The sequence below is a fragment of the Anguilla rostrata genome, chromosome 9 (genome assembly GCF_018555375.3).
Source record: "Anguilla rostrata isolate EN2019 chromosome 9, ASM1855537v3, whole genome shotgun sequence".
NCBI lineage: Eukaryota > Metazoa > Chordata > Actinopteri > Anguilliformes > Anguillidae > Anguilla > Anguilla rostrata.
The window spans coordinates 52,458,707-52,476,418 of NC_057941.1; the positions used below are offsets into that span (position 1 = coordinate 52,458,707).

A 17,712-nucleotide genomic window follows, 5' to 3' on the forward strand; every position below is an offset into this window, starting at 1 on the left:
AACAAATAGCAGTCACTACCCCCCGAGCTCACGAAAAACCGCTATGAATACAACCACGCAAGTTGTGGAAACACAATGCGTGACATCATATAACCCTGCATCATCAGTAGCGGCAAGCTGTTACGCTATTCCAGACGCTGTCCCTTCCTTCCTGACTGAGCGTAGTAAAAAAAAAAACATACAATGTCTGCCCTTAGTTGAGATGGTGTCGCCGCTACAAGTGATACTATCGAACACACGATGCCATGGCATCACCGTACTGACAACCACTTCACTGTGCCGTTACCCTCCGTGCATGTCACCCCCATTCATCCATCCATTGCCGAGAGCGGTGACGCGTTGCACTAGCTCTGGCGTGTTACAATGTTTCTCTTTAATGGTGAATAATTGGACGGCGTGTCAAAAAAATGGAACGCGATTTAAAGTCGAACGGTGTGACAATGTATCCGGAGACAGAGGGGAGAACCTCGCGCTAGTATCGTAACGCCTGGCGGTACACGGAAACCAGCTCAGCTACAATTCGAGCTCAGCTGAGCGAACATAACCTGGCGATGAAGAGAGTGGATCTGCGTTTTCGTACTGTGTGCGTGTGTGTGTTTTGTATAACTTACTTTCTGTGATCTTCTGTAGCCCCAGCACATCCTCGGGGGTGATCACTGAGTTGCTGAGCAATTCCTCCTCCGTGGTAACTGGGACCCCCACGTCCGTCGAGTTGCAGCCTTTCTTCACTTTCATCGTCACGGGTTGTTTGGGGCTCGGGTTCGCCTGGCCGCCGCGAGAACTGCTGCCGATGCTGCCGCCGCCGGTGTCTCCGCCGCTGCTACTGCGCGGATTACTGCTGCTGGGTATCTTAGCGCTAGATGGATCCTGGCTATTGCAGACAGCCTCTCTGCTGGTACAAGAATAGCTCATTCTCCGTCTCTCCTCCCCCTTCGCAGCCTAGCAGGACACAGAACGGCCTCGCGCTCCCCTCCCTCGCTCGTTCAGTCGGTCTTTAATTTAAATCCCCTCTCTCTTCTCTCCGAGAATTCCCGGTGTTTGCCGCAGCTCGGTGTTTCCCCCCCACGACTGCGCGCGCGGAGCGGTGTGTGTGTCCAACGCCACCTCTATCACTCTCACTGTATCTCTCTCTCTTTCGAGAAGGCGCGAGGCAGGCGGTCGGTCTACTCTCTGCACGAGAGCAGTTACTCGGAAGCAGCCAGCCACACACTAGATGTGTTGCTTTAGTTTTTTTCTTCTCTTCCTCCCTGGGGGAAGGGGATGAACTCGATTGCACAGTTCTGAGGAGAGCGAGCGGCGCAATGCATGCCACGGGCCAGGACCGGTGCCTGCGCGCGCTCTCCTCGCGCGTATGGAGTGAACCTGGGCGACCTTCATGCATGCATAATTATACTTTTATTTAATTTTATTTTTTAACTGTAATCTTAAGTCACATCACCCCTCGTGGTGCGGCCCACTTTGATGTGTTTTTGCAGAAAGCGTTAAGAAGTTAGCGCTCCTGTTTGTGGTTAGGTGCGTTTTAGGTTATTAGTCACACAGGCTACGTGGTGGTTCGCTGCATTAAAGACATACCATTTGTTATATTCTGTCGAGACCTGTGTTACAGGACCGAGCAACGCTAAGACTGTGCCTTTCAGAATATAATAAGCTTGTCAGAATATAATAAGCACGAATATAAATGAAATGAAACCGCAAACAGACAATAAATGAGAAGAAATAATATTAAGAAACAAATACGCGCAGAATACAGAATATGCTGGTGTGTTTGCCTTTTCTCGGATAATGTACTGCTGCATGTTACACGGTACTAAGTGCTGTAAAAATGGTGTTTACGTGGGCTTATGCTGTGACTCACTCGTTCGGCAGTGATGATTAGCCTACTGTCCAGGTATACACCCGCGAGGCAAGCATGTCATGACGAGAATCTACACGTCACAGTTCTGACTGAACATGCCACCGATAGGAGGCGCTGTGGGGCACTGAAGACGCCGCTCATTCTTCCAGGAAAATACGGATGTGAACGGCCATGAAGTGGAGAGCTCACGATAACACCGGTTATCCCAGCTGCAAAAACCGCGTTTTCCCTTCTTCCTGTGGTCACTGCTGGCTTTCATTGACTGTGAATTCATCCAGACTTATTTTAGAACCTGTAGCCTGGCACCCCAAACCCACCGCAGTTCTTTCTGACTGGTTAATTGGCAAAGTAATAGCCAAAGCATTTATATTAAAGGATCTGGGTCAGATAGATATTTGAAAGACTTTTAATATTATTGCCTAAGGGGTTAAAAGCATTCTATATTTGACCCAGGTCGGACACGCACGCGCGCGCACACGCACGCACGCACACACACACACACACACACACACACTGAGAATCCAGCCTAAAGAATGCAGAAAAAATTAGACGACAGCAACATCATGCGAGCGCGTTTCAACAAGTTCCTCACCACGGCAGTTTCAAAGATTTCAAAGAGCATTTTCATCTTCATTTCAAGTGGTGAATATGAAAGAATTAAATGCTTTTGAATGCATGATACGCTTCCTGTCCTGTCTTCCAGATGGTAATATCCGTGAGAAATCTACTGCACAAAGCAGCTCTTTCAGATCGTTCAATCACAGAGACGAACAGGGCATGTCCAAAAACCAAAGCTGCCCGTTGTCCTTCTCAGTAACAGCAGGGGGGGAGAAAGCACCGTTATTCCCTGTCCGAAAACATCTCCTCACTCTCCGTCTGGGAGAACTTCAAGGGGGAGCCGAATGCTGGGGTGAGTCGAGCGCGAGCAGGAGGTTTTCCCAACTTTATGATGAACAAGAAAGGTTGGGGGGATTATTTTTAGGGCCATCTTTCAATGCTCTCCAAAGGCCTGGCGGATACAGCAGCTGATTTGACAGCCAGATGTCGGACGCTTCCGAAACATCAGGTTGCATGAATATACAGATGGAAGGTTATGTAGAATATAATTCTATAAATCTTTCATATTTAAGACCAGAGGACATTGGAAGCAAAAGCATATCATCATAATCATCATCAGTATTCAAAGAGTAGCTGTTCACAAGCAGGCATGGCAGTGGAATCTGAAGCAGATGAAGTTAATCAAACTAATTACTTAAGCTAATTTATTAATGAGTAACTGAGTAACTGCACGGATGAGAAGGCAGGAGTTTGGACAGCAGGGCAGGCACAGCGCCGGTAGAGTGCCACGCCCTGCCCCGCCCCGCCCCGCCCTACACGGCGGCCATCTTGAACCCGTCGTGCAGATGGGTGAGCAGGTCTTTGACGCGACGCAGGGACTGAATTTGGGGGCGCGCCGCGCCCCACTCGTTCCAGTGCTTATAGGTGCCGCATTCCAACAGGTACTGACTCCCCCGGTAACCTGGATACTGGTACCCCACCCACCTGCACGTGGGGAGACAGAGAGGGGGATGGAGATAGGCAGAGGGTGGAGAGATGGAGATAGATGGATAAGAAGAGTGCAGAACAGCACACTGAACACACATGCTCTCACACACACACACACACACACACTCTTCGCTGACTCACGTGCCACCGGTGACCTGCACGCTGCTGACGTGGTCCTGGAAGCCGTAGGACCACAGGCTGGGAATGTCCTCATCACAGACCTCCATCTTACGCCCCTGAAAGTTCATCTCCTCAAACAGGCAGATCTTAGGCTCCAGGCTGTCCTACCGGGAGAACAGCCAGGACATATCATCATCATCATCGGTGGTGGTGGTATCATGATTGCCATGATGTGTCTACCATCCAAGTGCAGAGGTGGAAAGTCCAGGGGTCAGAAAGTAGAAGTCCTGCCATGTGTTTCTTCCACCCATGAACTCAGCCCAGGCTGATTTCACTGATTATTTCTACCTCCTGTCTGAAGAATTGAGCTAATTAGCAAATCCAGGTGATTGGAACAAAATACTGTTACAATCCTGAGCCTGGATTTTCCAGCTCTGCTCATGCGCATCATACAGTGAGTGAGTAGCGCCGTACAGCGGAGATTCAGACATGGCGACGGTTCGCGGTCGGGTTCGAACCCGGGCCCGGTCGGCACTCACCATGCGTACCGGCCTGACGGACAGCAGGTGGTCGCCATGGTCACGGCGGTAGCCGTTGCGCCAGGAGTCCCAGTGCGGGTACTCCCCCTTCTCCAGCAGGAACACCTCGCCCGCCATGTTCTGCCGCTCGAACCCCACCCACCTGCGCGGGAAAAACACCGCCACGCCGCGGTCACATGACTGTCAGAGCGCCGTGGCAACCGTATGCAGAGGAGGTGTGGCCACGGTCATGACATCACATAATGACGAGAACAGGCCATTCAGCCCAACGATGCCTGCCATTTTCCTGACTAAATTAGTGCTCTGACTACCTGCAGACTAAATAGTATCTAGATGGTCATGTTGTGGTTAGACGTGGTTACTGCCATTTGAGTCAGTCACATTTTGGTCATGTCATTGTCATGGTTATACTATGGTCACAACTGTGACTGTACACAGATTTTTTTTAAAGGTCAGTGTGTCCATCTTAAAATGTTGCAACCTGTAAATCTATAAATAAAAAAAATAATACCCTAAAAATGAATATAAATACAGTAGCCAGTGTCGCCTGTTTTGAGTAGTGTGGTTGCTCTTGAGTAATTACGTCAGGAGGAAACTGAAATCAGGTTTCCATGGTTATGCGAACTGTGTAAGCAATTCAGTAGCTTCTGCGCTCGAAAAGGTGGCGTGAGACGACATTTAGGAAACGTTTCATTTAAAGCTCCGCTGTCAGTGTTCAACACGGCGGTGCTTCCGTCTAAATGAACCATTAATTAATCAGGGTTGACAGAGCTGCAAGTTCACTACTGGTCGGAACGTTGTATTCAGTGCATTTAAGCACACCCACGACGTATATTAACATGCATGTTGAATAAACGCACCGTTAACGGTATCATTGTACTAACGCGGTAACACAACACAGACCCCAGCACATTCATCCCGGGAACTGTAAAAGCTGAAACCCGTCAAGAGATCGAATAGAGGTACGTCCGTGTTCAATCAAGAGTGTAATTAAACCTAATTAATCGGGCGCGGTTCGAATAAAAACCAACGCGAACGCTCCACCGGGAGCAGGGTATGAAAATGCTTTTAAGACCGCGAGTGCTCTAATCTTACAGGCTGGACTCCAGCCCGCAGAGGACCAGCTTCTCCGAAACACCGATGACGTCACCTGAAGTTCAACTTGCCGCCATCAGGTGGAACCGTCGAGCTGGGCAAGTATTTGTTGTGGGGTGTGAGCGACACCAGTCGGTGGGTGCTTGCCGTTGTCGTTTTCGGTTTAAGTGTCACTTTACAGAAGGCAATATTTAAAGCGGTAGTCTCGGTTCTCGTCCTATCAGATAGGCCTATAAACAAATAAAAACGTTTTTAGTAACGTACAGTTAAGCATCTCAGACTAATATTGCGCACAAATGATTTTTGTATCTGAGTGCATATAACAACACCTGTTGGGGCAGGGAGGGGGTGTTTGGCAGGTTTAGGGTGCTGGGATGGGTTTTCGGGTTTTGGGAGGGAGGGGGTGAGGACTCACGGTCCGGCCGACACGCTGAGGGACCCGACCCGGTCCAGTCCCCTCTCACCGAGGCTCCTGCACTCCCCCTTCAGCTCCAGACGAGCGCCCTGGAAGTTCTCCCTCTCAAACAGGCAGATCTGCGGGAGCAGTTTTTTTTTTTTTTTTTTTTTAGCACGTTTCACTCGTTCAGTCAGTATCAGTGTTCTATTTCCTCGTCTATTTCTGCCTGTTTCAGTCAATTTCAATCTGGTTAAAGGCCAATTCTATTTTATTTCAGTGAATTTTAATATTTATAAAGCTTATTTCACAGTTTTTTTTGTAGAGTATTTATAGTCTGTTCCAGTGCTGTGTGTTTGTAGCTTTGCAGTCAGACTGCAGAGCAGCTGCGCAGGTCTGCGCAGTCATGGCAGGCCCTACCTTGTACGTGCGCACAGCGATGCTGGTGGAGTGGCCGCCAACGCTGCCCTGGGCACCGGACAGAGACATGGTGGTGCTAGCCTGAAACCGACACAGACAGCGGTAACATTGCCCTAAGGTTAGCGCTAACGTCATGCTAACATTAGCACCGTCATGCTAACATTATGCTAATGTAACCCAAAGGTTATGCTAACATTATGCTAACATCACCCAAAGGTTATGATAACATTACACTAACATCACCCAAAGGTTCTGCTAACATTATACTGACATCAGCCTAAGCTTATGCTAACATCACCATAACATTATCTTAACATTGCCCCAAGGTTATGCTTGCTTACAGATCACATCTATAATACGAAACGCCCATTTCCAGGGCAACAGAAATGGTTTTTGCTCTGTGGTTTTGTGCCTCATTTTTGACACAGTTATTACACCCTCAAAATAAAAAGTTATTTTGAAACTGCACGGTGTTGAACTAATTTCCCAGTTTCCATACTGACTGTCACACCACACCGCAGGATATCGCAGCACAGGAGGATATGTGGCTGCTGGCCTTGGAGGCTGGTAATTTTCCAGTACATTTAAAAGCAAGTAAATAGGTCTTTTTTTGTTATAGCATATTTGGGGCAGGAAAGTGGAACTGCACTGTATTTCCTGAGGGCAGAAAACAGGCAGCATTAAAAAGAGAGGTGACACAAAGCCAAGCCAAGATCCCCCCCCCCCCGACCTCCGTGTCCCAGAATCTCACCTGAAGGCCACAGGTGAAGGAGGAGGATGAGGATGGGCTGTGAGAGGAAGATGAGTGTCCGAGCTGAATTGACTCGCTCAGTGCGTTTCATTTACACATTTATATCTCCTCACTCTCAACATGTGAGTCTGAGGGAGTATGTCTGCCATTGGGTAAATGAGAATTAATTATTTTGGGGGGTGGGGGGGGGGCGGGATTCTGCTGAATCGGGGGTACTTGCCTTTGTCCCGCTCTCCTCCCTCTCAGTGTATAATCAGCAGAAAACCGCCCTCCCCTCCTCTCCCAAAAACCTGCCCACCCCCCCTCCTCCCTCCCTGCAGGGGCCAGTCAGCTGAACAATGTGCTGAGGTCAGACCCCAGCCTGGACACATCCATTGTGTGGATGAAGGGGGGGGGGGGTGGTCAGGTGGTGCTCTCGTTTGTTTTTTAATTGGCCAGCAGCAGTAGCACTACCTTCTCTTTTGCATTCCTTTGTTTATTTTTGTTTGTTTCTTTATTTTGTCTGTCTGTCTGTCTGAAACCTGTTGTGTCTGAGCTCACGGACATGCTCGAGCTCACCTGTGTCTTACCTGGTCCCAGCCTCTCACAGAGTCACCAGGTACCTGCACCCTGTAGGATCAGCGATTAGGATGATGACTCTGTGATGTGTGGGTTTGGGGGGGCGTAACCATGGAAATCTGAGTGAGCCTCTCTTTGGCGTAGTGCTGTGTTCCTTTCTGACTGTGTATCTGAGAATTTCGGACTCTGTACCACCTGTACTCGACCCCTGTGAACAGCACCAGTAAACAAGCCAAAATGGCCGTTTCGACAGATTGGCCATTCAAACGGCAAACTCACACACGCATTGCACGCACACATGTACATCTCACACACACTTAAAAAAATTAAAAGATTCCCTTTTCAAAACATTATGTGGGACTGCAGAACTCTTAACACAAAATCTCAAAACTTCTCTTTTTCTTAATTTCTTTATAACCATTGTAATCCATAAACTATAATTTCAAATCCTGACTGCTGCTCTGCTCATTCATGAAGTTAATTTGGCTGCGCTTGCTTTAATTAGCACATCACAAGGTTACAATTAGTGCGTATTCTTGCAAGGAATACCTCCAGGCGAGAATACAGGGGAACTTCCAATTGATATGTTACTATGACAACGCGACACACAGGTAATCAATAAGGCCATAGATACCGCCAGACTCGGACGAGGGAGGGGTCAAGGTTGTGACCGTCACCGTCTAGGGCAGGGGGAGGTAACTCCCATCACGGAAGGGTGGGAGTATTCGCAAGTTTTTGTTACCCCTACTACTTGCCCTTGCTCAATTGGCTACCCCCCAAATGTTGACGTCAGCTCGTCATCGAATCAACATCGGTCATGGAGGTTAATACGCCATCGATAACTAGGGCAGAAATGATTTTATTTTATTTTTACGTCGGTAATTCAATGAGCACAAAAACACTGATTTATTACAGGCAGAAAAGTGGCTGTGTCATGACCTGACGTCGATCGACCTTGTAACCACGACAGAGGTCGAGGCTATTTACAGTTACCTGTATTCACCAATAACGGTTCACTTATTGATCAGATCACAATGGCTGCAGACTTGTCCTCATTCTTATTGCGCTTGACTCAGATTCTCAGACTCTGTATTATTCTGTATCAGGTGCTTCTTTAACTGCTGCTGGACAGTGGCTGGGGTTTTGCAGTCGAAGGAACGGAACTGTAAGGTAGCGTGTGTGTGCGTGTGTGTGTGTGTGTGTGTGTGTGCGTGCGTGTGTGTAGCGGTTTACTGTGGGAGTCAGGGGTGGGTCAGCAGGTTCTACCCTAAGCCCCCCATCTCACCCTGCCCTGCCCCACTCTATCAGATACCCTACCCTTCTCTGCCCGACCCTCACTCCCCACTGTACCTTGCCCCGCCCCCCTCCCTAAACTCTCAAATTCCCAGGACTGCCCTGGCAGACCCTAAACCCTGTTACCCAGCCCCAACCCCCCTGCCCCTACCCCACCCTAACCACACCCTGACCCACCTCACCCTATACTACCCTGCAGCCCCAACCCCTTTGCCCCGCCCTACACCCCATCCAACCGTAATCACACCCTACTCCACCCTCCCCTGCCCTGCTCCACCTGCCCAGCTGCGTTTTTGGGCAGGGGAGACAGGGGGGCAAAGCCAGAGGCTCAGACTGGAACAAAGGACCCCAAAGCAATGTGCTGACTGCAGCCCAGCCAGGACCCGGACTGCCCATTCAGCTCGCCTGACTATAAATAACCCCTCTCCCCTCCGAGGAGAACATCACTCTGTGGGGCCCCAGTCACCACAAACGCACCGTTTTTAACTTTTTAATCGGGACAGTCAGGTAAGCCCTCTCTCAGGTCACCGCACATTTCCACCCCTTCAATTTAATCCTTTCTTCTTCTTCCGTTTTTAATATTCTATCCCACTGCTTAGTGATTCCACAGAGGGGGCTGCATAATGCGATTTGAATGAGATGTCAGTATTTTGATGGAAAAGCCTTGCCTGGTTATTATGAATTATGAGATACGATAATTCAGCATGCTTTCCGTGGACCCATATACCTTGTCTATAGATACACATAAATTTACGTTTTATATGCTTGCTGTTAGTATGCTTGTATATGAAATATCATAAGCTCATTTTCTGTGGGGGTTCTTTAGAGGGTCTGTTTTTAGACACACCCGACTCAGAAATTTTAATTTTAATTTTATTTTTACGGTCACATTTTTCCTAGCGCGGTAGATACCTTTTATCCAGGGTGTGTTTCACGGCTCACATGTTCATATAATGATCTTATAACGCCTGCGTTTTCACTGAAGCCGAAGTGGGGTTTTAGAATCCTGCCTGAGGGTAAGGCTGGCTCCCAGCCACCCTGTCTGATGCACAGGTGGGGGGCGTTCAGTACCCCCCCTGTATGACTCACACTGTTCTGTTATTCTCTGAGCTGTGAGTGACTGTTCTGGGATCAGATTTACCCTCTGAACTCTGATTCTCTGTGTGTGTCTGTGTCTCTGTGGGTGACTGTTCTGGGATCAGCACTGAGGCATCGAATATCATGGCTTCGACGAACCCTATGCCGATGGGACCATGGAAGGTGTGTATGCCCTTCTGTCCTGGATGTATGGACCACACCCCTACTCCCCTGGCTAAGAACAGCACCCCTACTCCCCTGGCTAAGAACAGCACCCCTACTCCCCTGGCTAAGAACAGCACCCCTACACCTCTGGCTAAGAACAGCACCCCTACTCCCCTGGCTAAGAACAGCACCCCTACACCTCTGGCTAAGAACAGCACCCCTACTCCCCTGGCTAAGAACAGCACCCCTACTCCCCTGCCTGTGTTTAGCTCGTTTAGCATGTTTAGCGCATTTAGTGTGTTTAGCTCCTTTAGCTTGCTTAGTGCATTTAGCTTGTTTAGCACGTTTAGCTCATTTAGCTTGTTTAGCACGTTTAGCTTGTTTAGCACGTTTAGCACGTTTAGCATGTTTAGCCCGTTTGGCTTGTTTAGCACGTTTAGCATGTTTAGCCCGTTTGGAATGTTTAGCTCATTTAGCTTGTCTAGCGGACATTTTGTGCACGCTCACCTTGCCTCTATGTGCGCGTGTGTGTGTGTGTGCGCGTGCGCGTGTGCGCGCGTGTGTGTGTGTGCGTGTGTGTGTGCGCGCGTGTGCGTGTGTGTGCATGGTTCTGTCCTGTTCCAGATCACAGTGTACGATCAGGAGTACTTCCAGGGCAGGCGGGTGGAGTTCACCGCTTGCTGCCAGAACATCATGGAGTGTGGCCTGGACAACATCCGCTCCGTAAAGGTGGAGTGTGGGGCGTGAGTCACCTGACCTTCTTCTCCGCCCCCTGACCCCTCAACCGTTCGGTGACCAATCAAGATACTGTTCTGGTATTTGAGGAAAAGTGGGAAAGAACAGACTAACCAGAACTGTGTATGTTTGTTTATCTGTGTGTGTGTGTGTGTGTATCTGTGTTGTGTGTGTGTGTGTGTACGTCTGTGTGTGTGCATGCGTGTGTGTGCGTGCGTGCGTGTATATGCGTGTGTGTGTGTGTGTGTACATCTGTGTGCGTGCTTGCGTGCGTGTATGTGTGTGTGTATATGCGTGTGTCCGTGTGCACAGCTGGGTGGGCTACGAGCACTCCAGCTTGTGTGGGCAGCAGTTCATCCTGGAGAGGGGAGACTACCCGCGCTGGGAGGCCTGGAGCGGCAACACGGCCTACCGCATCGAGAGGATGATGTCATTCCGGCCCGTCTGCTCCGCCGTGAGTCCCACTTCCTGTCGCGCCCCCAGCCGGGAGCCACCACGGACGCTCGCGTGCCTAGGACCCAGGCCGCGTGTCCTGCAGCGGCGCGGCGATGGTCGCTCCGCGGCAGGGGAGCTGATGGCACATCATACATAATACATAAACATAATTCTGCTCTCGTCAGTCTAGACAGCCTGGCAGCTCCTGGCGTGCGTGATGTGATTGCATCTGAATAACAAAAATACCAGCGTATAGACCTGCTGAATGGGGTTTATCCGGTTTGCAAATCCACCGCTTTTACACGCTTGGCTGTCTGAATCGCTGTTGCAGCTGCTAAACAACACTGTATGGGATCAGGTCAAGCCAATTCCGACATTAAACAATACATGATAGGCTAACAATTAGAGTAAATGCCAAGCTAATGCATAAACCTATAAACCGCCTGTGTTCTAACCTTCTCCAGATGCAAAGCAGTTTCCCATTTGTGTCCGCTTTAGATTTTGTTTTAACTAATCTGCCCTTTTAAAACATGTTATTCCGGTGAGCATAATTATCATGTAATTTAATTAGCCTTTCTAGTGTTTGTATTTCTATGGTCTCTATGGTTTAAACTTACCTGGTTCTGTTCCGCCTGCTCCCATGATCTGACCCGGTTCTGTCTCTCTGACCCGGGTCTCTGACCTGGTTCTGTCCCCCGTTGGGCTATCCCAGACCCATAAGGAGTCCCGGATGATGGTGTACGAGGGGGAGGGGCTCCAGGGGCGGCAGTGGGAGATCTGTGATGACTACCCCTCCCTGCAGGCCATGGGCTGGTTCAGCAACGAGATCGGCTCCATGCAGGTCATGAGCGGAGCGTGAGTACCGCCAAATCCAGATCAGTACCGCCAAATCCAGATCAGTACTGCCAAACCCAGATCAGTACCGCTAACCCAGATCAGTACCGCTAACCCAGATCAGTACCGCCAAACCCAGATCAGTACCGCTAACCCCAGATCAGTACCGCTAACCGATCATCGCTAACCGTCAGTAACCCAATCTACCGCTAACCCCAGATCAGCGCCGCCAACCCAGATCAGTACCGCTAACCCAGATCAGTACCGCCAAACCCAGATCAGTACCGCCAAACCCAGATCAGTACCGCTAACCCAGATCAGTACTGCTAACCCCAATCAGTATCGCTAACCCAGATCAGTACCGCCAAACCCAGATCAGTACTGCTAACCCAGATCAGTACCGCCAAACCCAGATCAGTACCGCTAACCCCAGGTCAGTATCGCTAACCCAGATCAGTACCGCCAAACCCAGATCAGGAAAAAATTATCCTTTTAACAAATGACACACAAATGTTAGAAAAGGTCATGTCGCTTTTTGTCACGTACGCTGGGAACAGATCCTATAGACCAACCAGATGGTCAGCTCCAAATTCTCAAAAAAATCTATTTTTGTACCATTCAAGCTGAAACATTGCAAAATACGATTTGATTCATCTTATGAATATTCATGAGCGGGGGTTGGGGCCAAGGGCAATCATACTGGTAATGGTTATTCTGTCCTTTGTCCGGCCTCTTCATGAATATTCATAAATACGCAGCTCATGAATATGCAGCGCCACCAACGCCTGTCAGACAATAAGAACACCACCTGCGTGGAATGTGGAAACCGGAATGTGCTCTAAGGGAATTCCGGAACACCCAAGTGCGCTCTCGTCTGATTGGCCTTCTCTTTGTCCTCCTCTCTCACCCCCCCTTTCCCTCACTAGCTGGGTGTGCTACCAGTTCCCCGGTTACCGTGGCTACCAGTACATTATGGAGTGTGACTGCCATGCTGGGGAGTACAAGCACTACAGGGAGTGGGGCACCCACGCCCAGACTTTCCAGGTGCAGTCCATCCGACGGATCCAGCAGTGAGAGGAAGGCCCCGGCCTCCTCTTCCTCCTCCTCCTCCTCCTGAACCTTCCCTCTCTCTGCTCTGCCGTGCCGGGGGGGCGGGGGGGGGTCTGACGCATGGCAGGCCGGCCATTCTCTGGTTCCAGCCCCCACACGGCACATCCTCCCGTCACTGATGGGACAAAAATGAAATGGTAAAGAGAAGGAGAGAGAGAGAAAGAGAGAGGAGAAAAGAGAAAGAAACAAAGACAAAGAAGAAAAACAAACAGAGTGTCTGTGTAGTAACGGCAAGATGCTGCATTCTCCTCCTGCCCCTTCATCATCATCATCATCATTATAATTGTCATCATAATCATTATTATCATTGTCATCATAATCATTATGATCATTGTCCCAGTACCATCTGTACAAGAAAGATTAATAAAGACAATGAACTAGAAAAAGAGAAATGATTAATAAACTAAGGAAAGGAGTGCCTACCATCTTCATCTTTCTTGATTGGTTGTCGTTCTTGGTTCTCCACGCTGCACTCCCACAATGCACCTGAACGTAAGACCTCCCATAAGCCCACACCTGCCATGTGACCCTGAGCTAAAGAAACATGTTCAATAAAGAGATCAAAACACATTTGACTGCCACCTGTAGAGACACTTCAGCTTTAAGTCATCTGAAGTCAAAAAGTCGGTTTTTCAAAGAAATCCAGTTTTCAAAGAGACCCAGTTTTCAAAGAAATAAATGTACTGGCAGAGGTAAGTGGCCGTATTTGCCAGATTTAGAAATACCAGACAGGAAAAAGTGCAACAGGTGAGCGGACAGTGAATCATTCAGTCTGGTTTTTGGCTTCTGTATTCGGATGAAATTTTGACATTCATAATGTCTCAATCAGAAAACATTCTGAAACTAGATTATTTTATTGCAATTCACATAAAAGGCTGTAGTATAATGGCAACATTGGCCCTTCTTTTAGGAATGCCCAGTTTGTGGTCTGTTTGAAAAGTGCCAACTCGACCAAAAAAAAAAAACCTCAGTTAAACAAACAGCAGTAGATGATTTTATTGCCTGAATGCCTCACAATATCCTCCCAGGTTAGCGTCCGTTAACAGACAGATAGAAGCAGGTGCACCTGCAGCTGATAGGGCGCACAGAATAAACATGTTTTATGGTTTCTTTGCCCTTTTATCCCAGTCTGGAAAGCCCAAATCATGCCAAAACACTGCAGTGCTCATTTCAACCTTCATTGCCCATTTCCCAGTTACCGTGTATTAATGGCCAATAAAACAATCATAATCTCAAAAACACTTCGAGCGGCACGTTTTTCCACAGAGGACATACGGCATATTAACTGTCACGAGATTGCGAACGTGTGAAGGTAACGGCTGAACGGCCGAACCGAATTTACAGAAAGCAGCGCTCACCATATGTTCCGGGAATCGTGGTTAGAAAAGAAATGCTGCGTGTTACATGGTATGAACAGAAACTGAATTTCAGAAACCACAGGGATGAAATGATAGCATTACATGCGCAAACAGCCGGTTTACTTTCTTTTAATCCAACAAGATACGCAAAAAAAAAAAAAAAAAATCATCACAAAAAATGTGACCATATCCTTATACAGAAGTCAGTTTTGGAGGAAAAAAGGAAGTAAAAATAAAATGAGGATGTGAGCTGATGTGGTGCAGAGGGTGAGGAACAGGGAGCTGCGAGTTCCGTTCTCTGGTGGGGCACAGTCGATGGTCCCTTGAGCAAAGAGTGTAACCTGGACATCAGCAGGGAGAACATCCATTTTCAATGTAGGGAATGTTTTAAAGCTGTGAATTCTTTTAATCCTGAGAATATCAACCTGTGGCAGGGGATCTGCTAAACCAATAAAGAGCAACATTATTAAACTCATAAATATGCGTCTGAAAGCTGTTGTAAAAGGGAACAAGCCAATAGCAGCCGGTATGGGTTCCGGAACCGGGTGAATCTTGATAACTACCCAGCTTAGGATTCTAGAAAAGCAGGTTAGGGTTCTGGAATTAAGCAAGATTCCATTCAAACCCAGTAACGAGAGCATAGAACACAACCAAGATATGAAGAAAAAAACGGCATAAATTGTATAGACTCGTGAAGAACAGTATCTCAGGATTTTCTGTGTTTAATTTAAGCCCTCTATTTTTTGGGCCTGCACTGCCATCTGCAGGTAGTATTTGCATTTACAGTTTTTTCACTATTTTGGTAATTTTGTGCAATTCTGATACCTCATCTTTCAAGGCAGAGACAGAGGCGGGTGCTAATATTCCAGTCTTAACACAGTGATTTTGAAATATCACAGCGTCTGAACTTTTTCTGAATGTAAAAAAATGGTCTTTTCATGGGGCCCAAAATCCCTGGTGGTTCCCCTGCTTAGAGGCTTTTTTTACAGCAATAAACAGCTGGTGAATAGACAACATAACCAGGAGGAGGAGGGACTGAACTGCTGAGCTCAGCACATGCAGACTAAGGAAATAAACATTGCGATATCTCAGGAGACAATCAGGGTAAAATGCACATTAACGCGCGATGAGACAAAAAACACAGAATGGGCGGGGCTTGGGCGGGGGGGTGGGGGGGGGGGTGTAACATATGGGTACCACCTGGAGCCGTCCCTGATTTCTATGATAGAGGCCTGTATGTTTCTATGAGACAAGACATGGCAAAGGGGCAGAACTGTCTATGGTGTGTGTTTTTATCAAACGAATAACCATTATATTTTTCAGGATGCAGTATTATGACGACGTTCTCAAAAATCCATGTAGCCATGTATGTATATTGTTTCCAGAACGTGTAGCTTACTTTCTATAATGCTTGTAGACATCCAAGTAATTATACTGGCTATTTTTCTTTCTACGTTTTGAGTTACTGTGTAGCCCTACTGGGGCGTCATGAATAAACTCCTCACTGTCTCCCGCAACAACACGGAGTGTACGCGTGCTTTTCTGTGCGTGAAAAGGCGCGATTTATTCAGGTTGTCAAAGCAATAACGGTCTGACTGCAGTCGAAGCATGCGTCGACAAGACACGATAACACGGAGTAAGCGAGGGAACCAAGGAACCACGCGCTGGAACTGCTCGATCACGGGCGGTGAGCTCCCACGTATAACTGGCCTCTCGTGTCACTCCCCGATGATAAACGTTTCCAAGGAAACGCTGGAACACACATTTATACTCTTTCAACGACTTGGTTTTAAACAACGATTGTGAAACGAAACCCTTACTGATGTGCTGTGATATGCTATATTTACATGATATATATATAAATACAAACCTGAGCCTGGTTAGCTTGTAGATCAGGTAAGCAGCACCATGGTTTTGCTGCAGAGGCCTTATGTTCCAAAGTAGGTAGACCAGGAAGGAGGGTGTTGTATTAGACCAGCTGGAAAATCAATTTAACAATATTCATTCAACCACTATCATGTGTTTACTGTTGGCATCCAAAGCACACCAGTTTCTGGACTGGCCAACTGAACCCAAAGGTCCCTCCCCATGTTCCTCCTCCAGGTGTGAAGATACTCTGGCCAATCAGCAGCGCTAACTCTTCAGTTAATTACATGAAAGAAAAGAAAAACAGGGCCAGATTCGTTTGAGGGCCACCAAATTAATAATAATAATAATAATAATAATTTGCATAACCATAGCCTGTATCAGGGCTGCCCAGCCCAGTATCTGAAGATCTACCATCCTGTAGGTTTTCACTCCAGCTTTAACAAAGCACACCTCGTTCAGCAGCTAGCGATCTCACTGAGCTGCTAATTAGTAGAATCAGGTGAGGCCAAACTAGGGCTGAAATGAAAACCTACAGGACGGTAGATCTCCAGGAACAGGGTCAGGCAGCCCAGGGCTATATCTCAGGTGTCAAACTCCAGTCCTGGCGGGCCGCAGTGTCCGTTGGTTCTCAAGGTGTTCCCAGCACCAGTGGTTTGTTTTAGTCACTAAGGAATGTGGCTAAGGAATCCACACACCTCGTTCTCAAGGCCTCGATTGGCTGCTGATTGAAAGGAATCTAGTTTCACACCCCTGGTCTATGTGTTGTAAATTCTCAGGGATCTGCTCATTTCTATCAGCTGAATGTGACCCAGACCACCTGGGGCAGCACTGGGAATGCATGACGTGCTCCGCCAGGTTTTCATTTTACTCCTGTGAATGGAAATTAGAAGAGCCATTTCTTACCTGTATGAGAGAGAATTCAGATTCATTTAAAGTACCGTCCAAATCAAATCCTTTCGTATTGGGAAGCATGTCATTATTGTTGTTATGGACACAGCATTTCAATGCTTCCTCTGCCACCAGTTCAGATCCCATCAGTGGTGGGGAAGGGATGTCGGCACTTTGGCCTTTAGGTGCTGACTTTGGATCAGAATAGGAAAAGGCACGCTTGGGAATGGCTGGGATTGGGGGGAGGGTGATCTGTTGTGATGGGCAGGTGCTCAGTATCGAAGTACAGCACATGCATTAAGACCAGAGACTGTAATGTGTCTTACCTTCCAGAAACTCCAAAACTTCAGCAGTGTCTCTCATCTGTAGACCCATGCTACTAAATCAGGCAAATGCCTATTTAAATTAAAACAAATTTTGACTGTCTTCTTCTTATTGTTGTTGTTCTTATTAATGTTATTAGTATTATTATTATTGGTAGTAGTAGTTATAGTAATAGTAATACAGTATGTTTTTTTCCGAAATAATCATTTGAATGTATGACATTCATGAGAACATATGATTTTCATAAATAAGGACATTTCTATATGTTAAAGGCCAGCAACACCGGAGGAGATGACTAAGCAGGCGAAAAATCAGAGGAACCCAAAAAGTTCATGATTGCGTGTAGA

General features: G+C 47.7%; 3 protein-coding genes and 1 long non-coding RNA gene across 4 annotated transcripts in view; 1 reads left to right on the plus strand and 3 right to left on the minus strand.

Annotated features, from left to right (window-relative positions):
• The window catches only part of LOC135264151 (protein unc-119 homolog A-like), a 26,016-nt gene extending 24,382 nt beyond the window's left edge, over window positions 1–1,634 (minus strand). The window contains exon 1 of the mRNA XM_064352859.1: window positions 612–1,634. Within this exon, the coding sequence (XP_064208929.1) occupies window positions 612–912 (301 nt within the window). The 5' untranslated portion in view covers window positions 913–1,634. The remainder of the gene's footprint in view (window positions 1–611) is intronic.
• Window positions 1,635–2,246: 612 nt separating this feature from the next.
• On the minus strand, window positions 2,247–6,862 carry LOC135264152 (beta-crystallin B1-like). Its single transcript, XM_064352861.1, has 6 exons — window positions 6,720–6,862; window positions 5,969–6,049; window positions 5,570–5,688; window positions 4,060–4,201; window positions 3,542–3,684; window positions 2,247–3,397 (listed from the first exon to the last, which is right to left on the minus strand). Exons 2-6 carry the CDS (start codon window positions 6,035–6,037, stop codon window positions 3,226–3,228), a joined length of 645 nt encoding a protein of 214 aa, XP_064208931.1. The 5' UTR covers window positions 6,038–6,049; window positions 6,720–6,862; the 3' UTR covers window positions 2,247–3,225.
• A 2,097-nt stretch (window positions 6,863–8,959) lies between these two features.
• On the plus strand, window positions 8,960–13,341 carry LOC135264153 (beta-crystallin A1-like). Its single transcript, XM_064352862.1, has 6 exons — window positions 8,960–9,077; window positions 9,773–9,830; window positions 10,437–10,555; window positions 10,860–11,001; window positions 11,695–11,837; window positions 12,743–13,341. The coding sequence occupies exons 2-6, from the start codon at window positions 9,792–9,794 to the stop codon at window positions 12,888–12,890; spliced, it is 591 nt and encodes a 196-aa protein (XP_064208932.1). The 5' UTR covers window positions 8,960–9,077; window positions 9,773–9,791; the 3' UTR covers window positions 12,891–13,341.
• LOC135264154 (uncharacterized) lies at window positions 13,008–16,576 on the minus strand. The gene is made up of 2 exons (XR_010332613.1): window positions 16,155–16,576; window positions 13,008–13,041 (listed from the first exon to the last, which is right to left on the minus strand). It is a non-coding gene; the product is annotated as an uncharacterized LOC135264154 (long non-coding RNA).
• Window positions 16,577–17,712: the final 1,136 nt, after the last annotated feature.

Excerpts from the sequence above, each read along its gene's own strand:
- LOC135264152 (XM_064352861.1), bottom strand. The coding sequence starts at position 6,037 with ATGTCTCTGTCCGGTGCCCAGGGCAGCGTTGGCGGCCACTCCACCAGC. Across the intron at positions 4,202-5,569 it reads CTCAGCGTGTCGGCCGGACC|GTGGGTGGGGTTCGAGCGGC; the intron begins GTGAGTCCTCAC and ends TTTCCCGCGCAG. Across the intron at positions 3,398-3,541 it reads GTGCAGGTCACCGGTGGCAC|GTGGGTGGGGTACCAGTATC; the intron begins GTGAGTCAGCGA and ends CCCCACGTGCAG.
- LOC135264153 (XM_064352862.1), top strand. The coding sequence starts at position 9,792 with ATGGCTTCGACGAACCCTATGCCGATGGGACCATGGAAG. Across the intron at positions 10,556-10,859 it reads GTAAAGGTGGAGTGTGGGGC|CTGGGTGGGCTACGAGCACT; the intron begins GTGAGTCACCTG and ends CCGTGTGCACAG. Across the intron at positions 11,002-11,694 it reads TCCGGCCCGTCTGCTCCGCC|ACCCATAAGGAGTCCCGGAT; the intron begins GTGAGTCCCACT and ends GGGCTATCCCAG.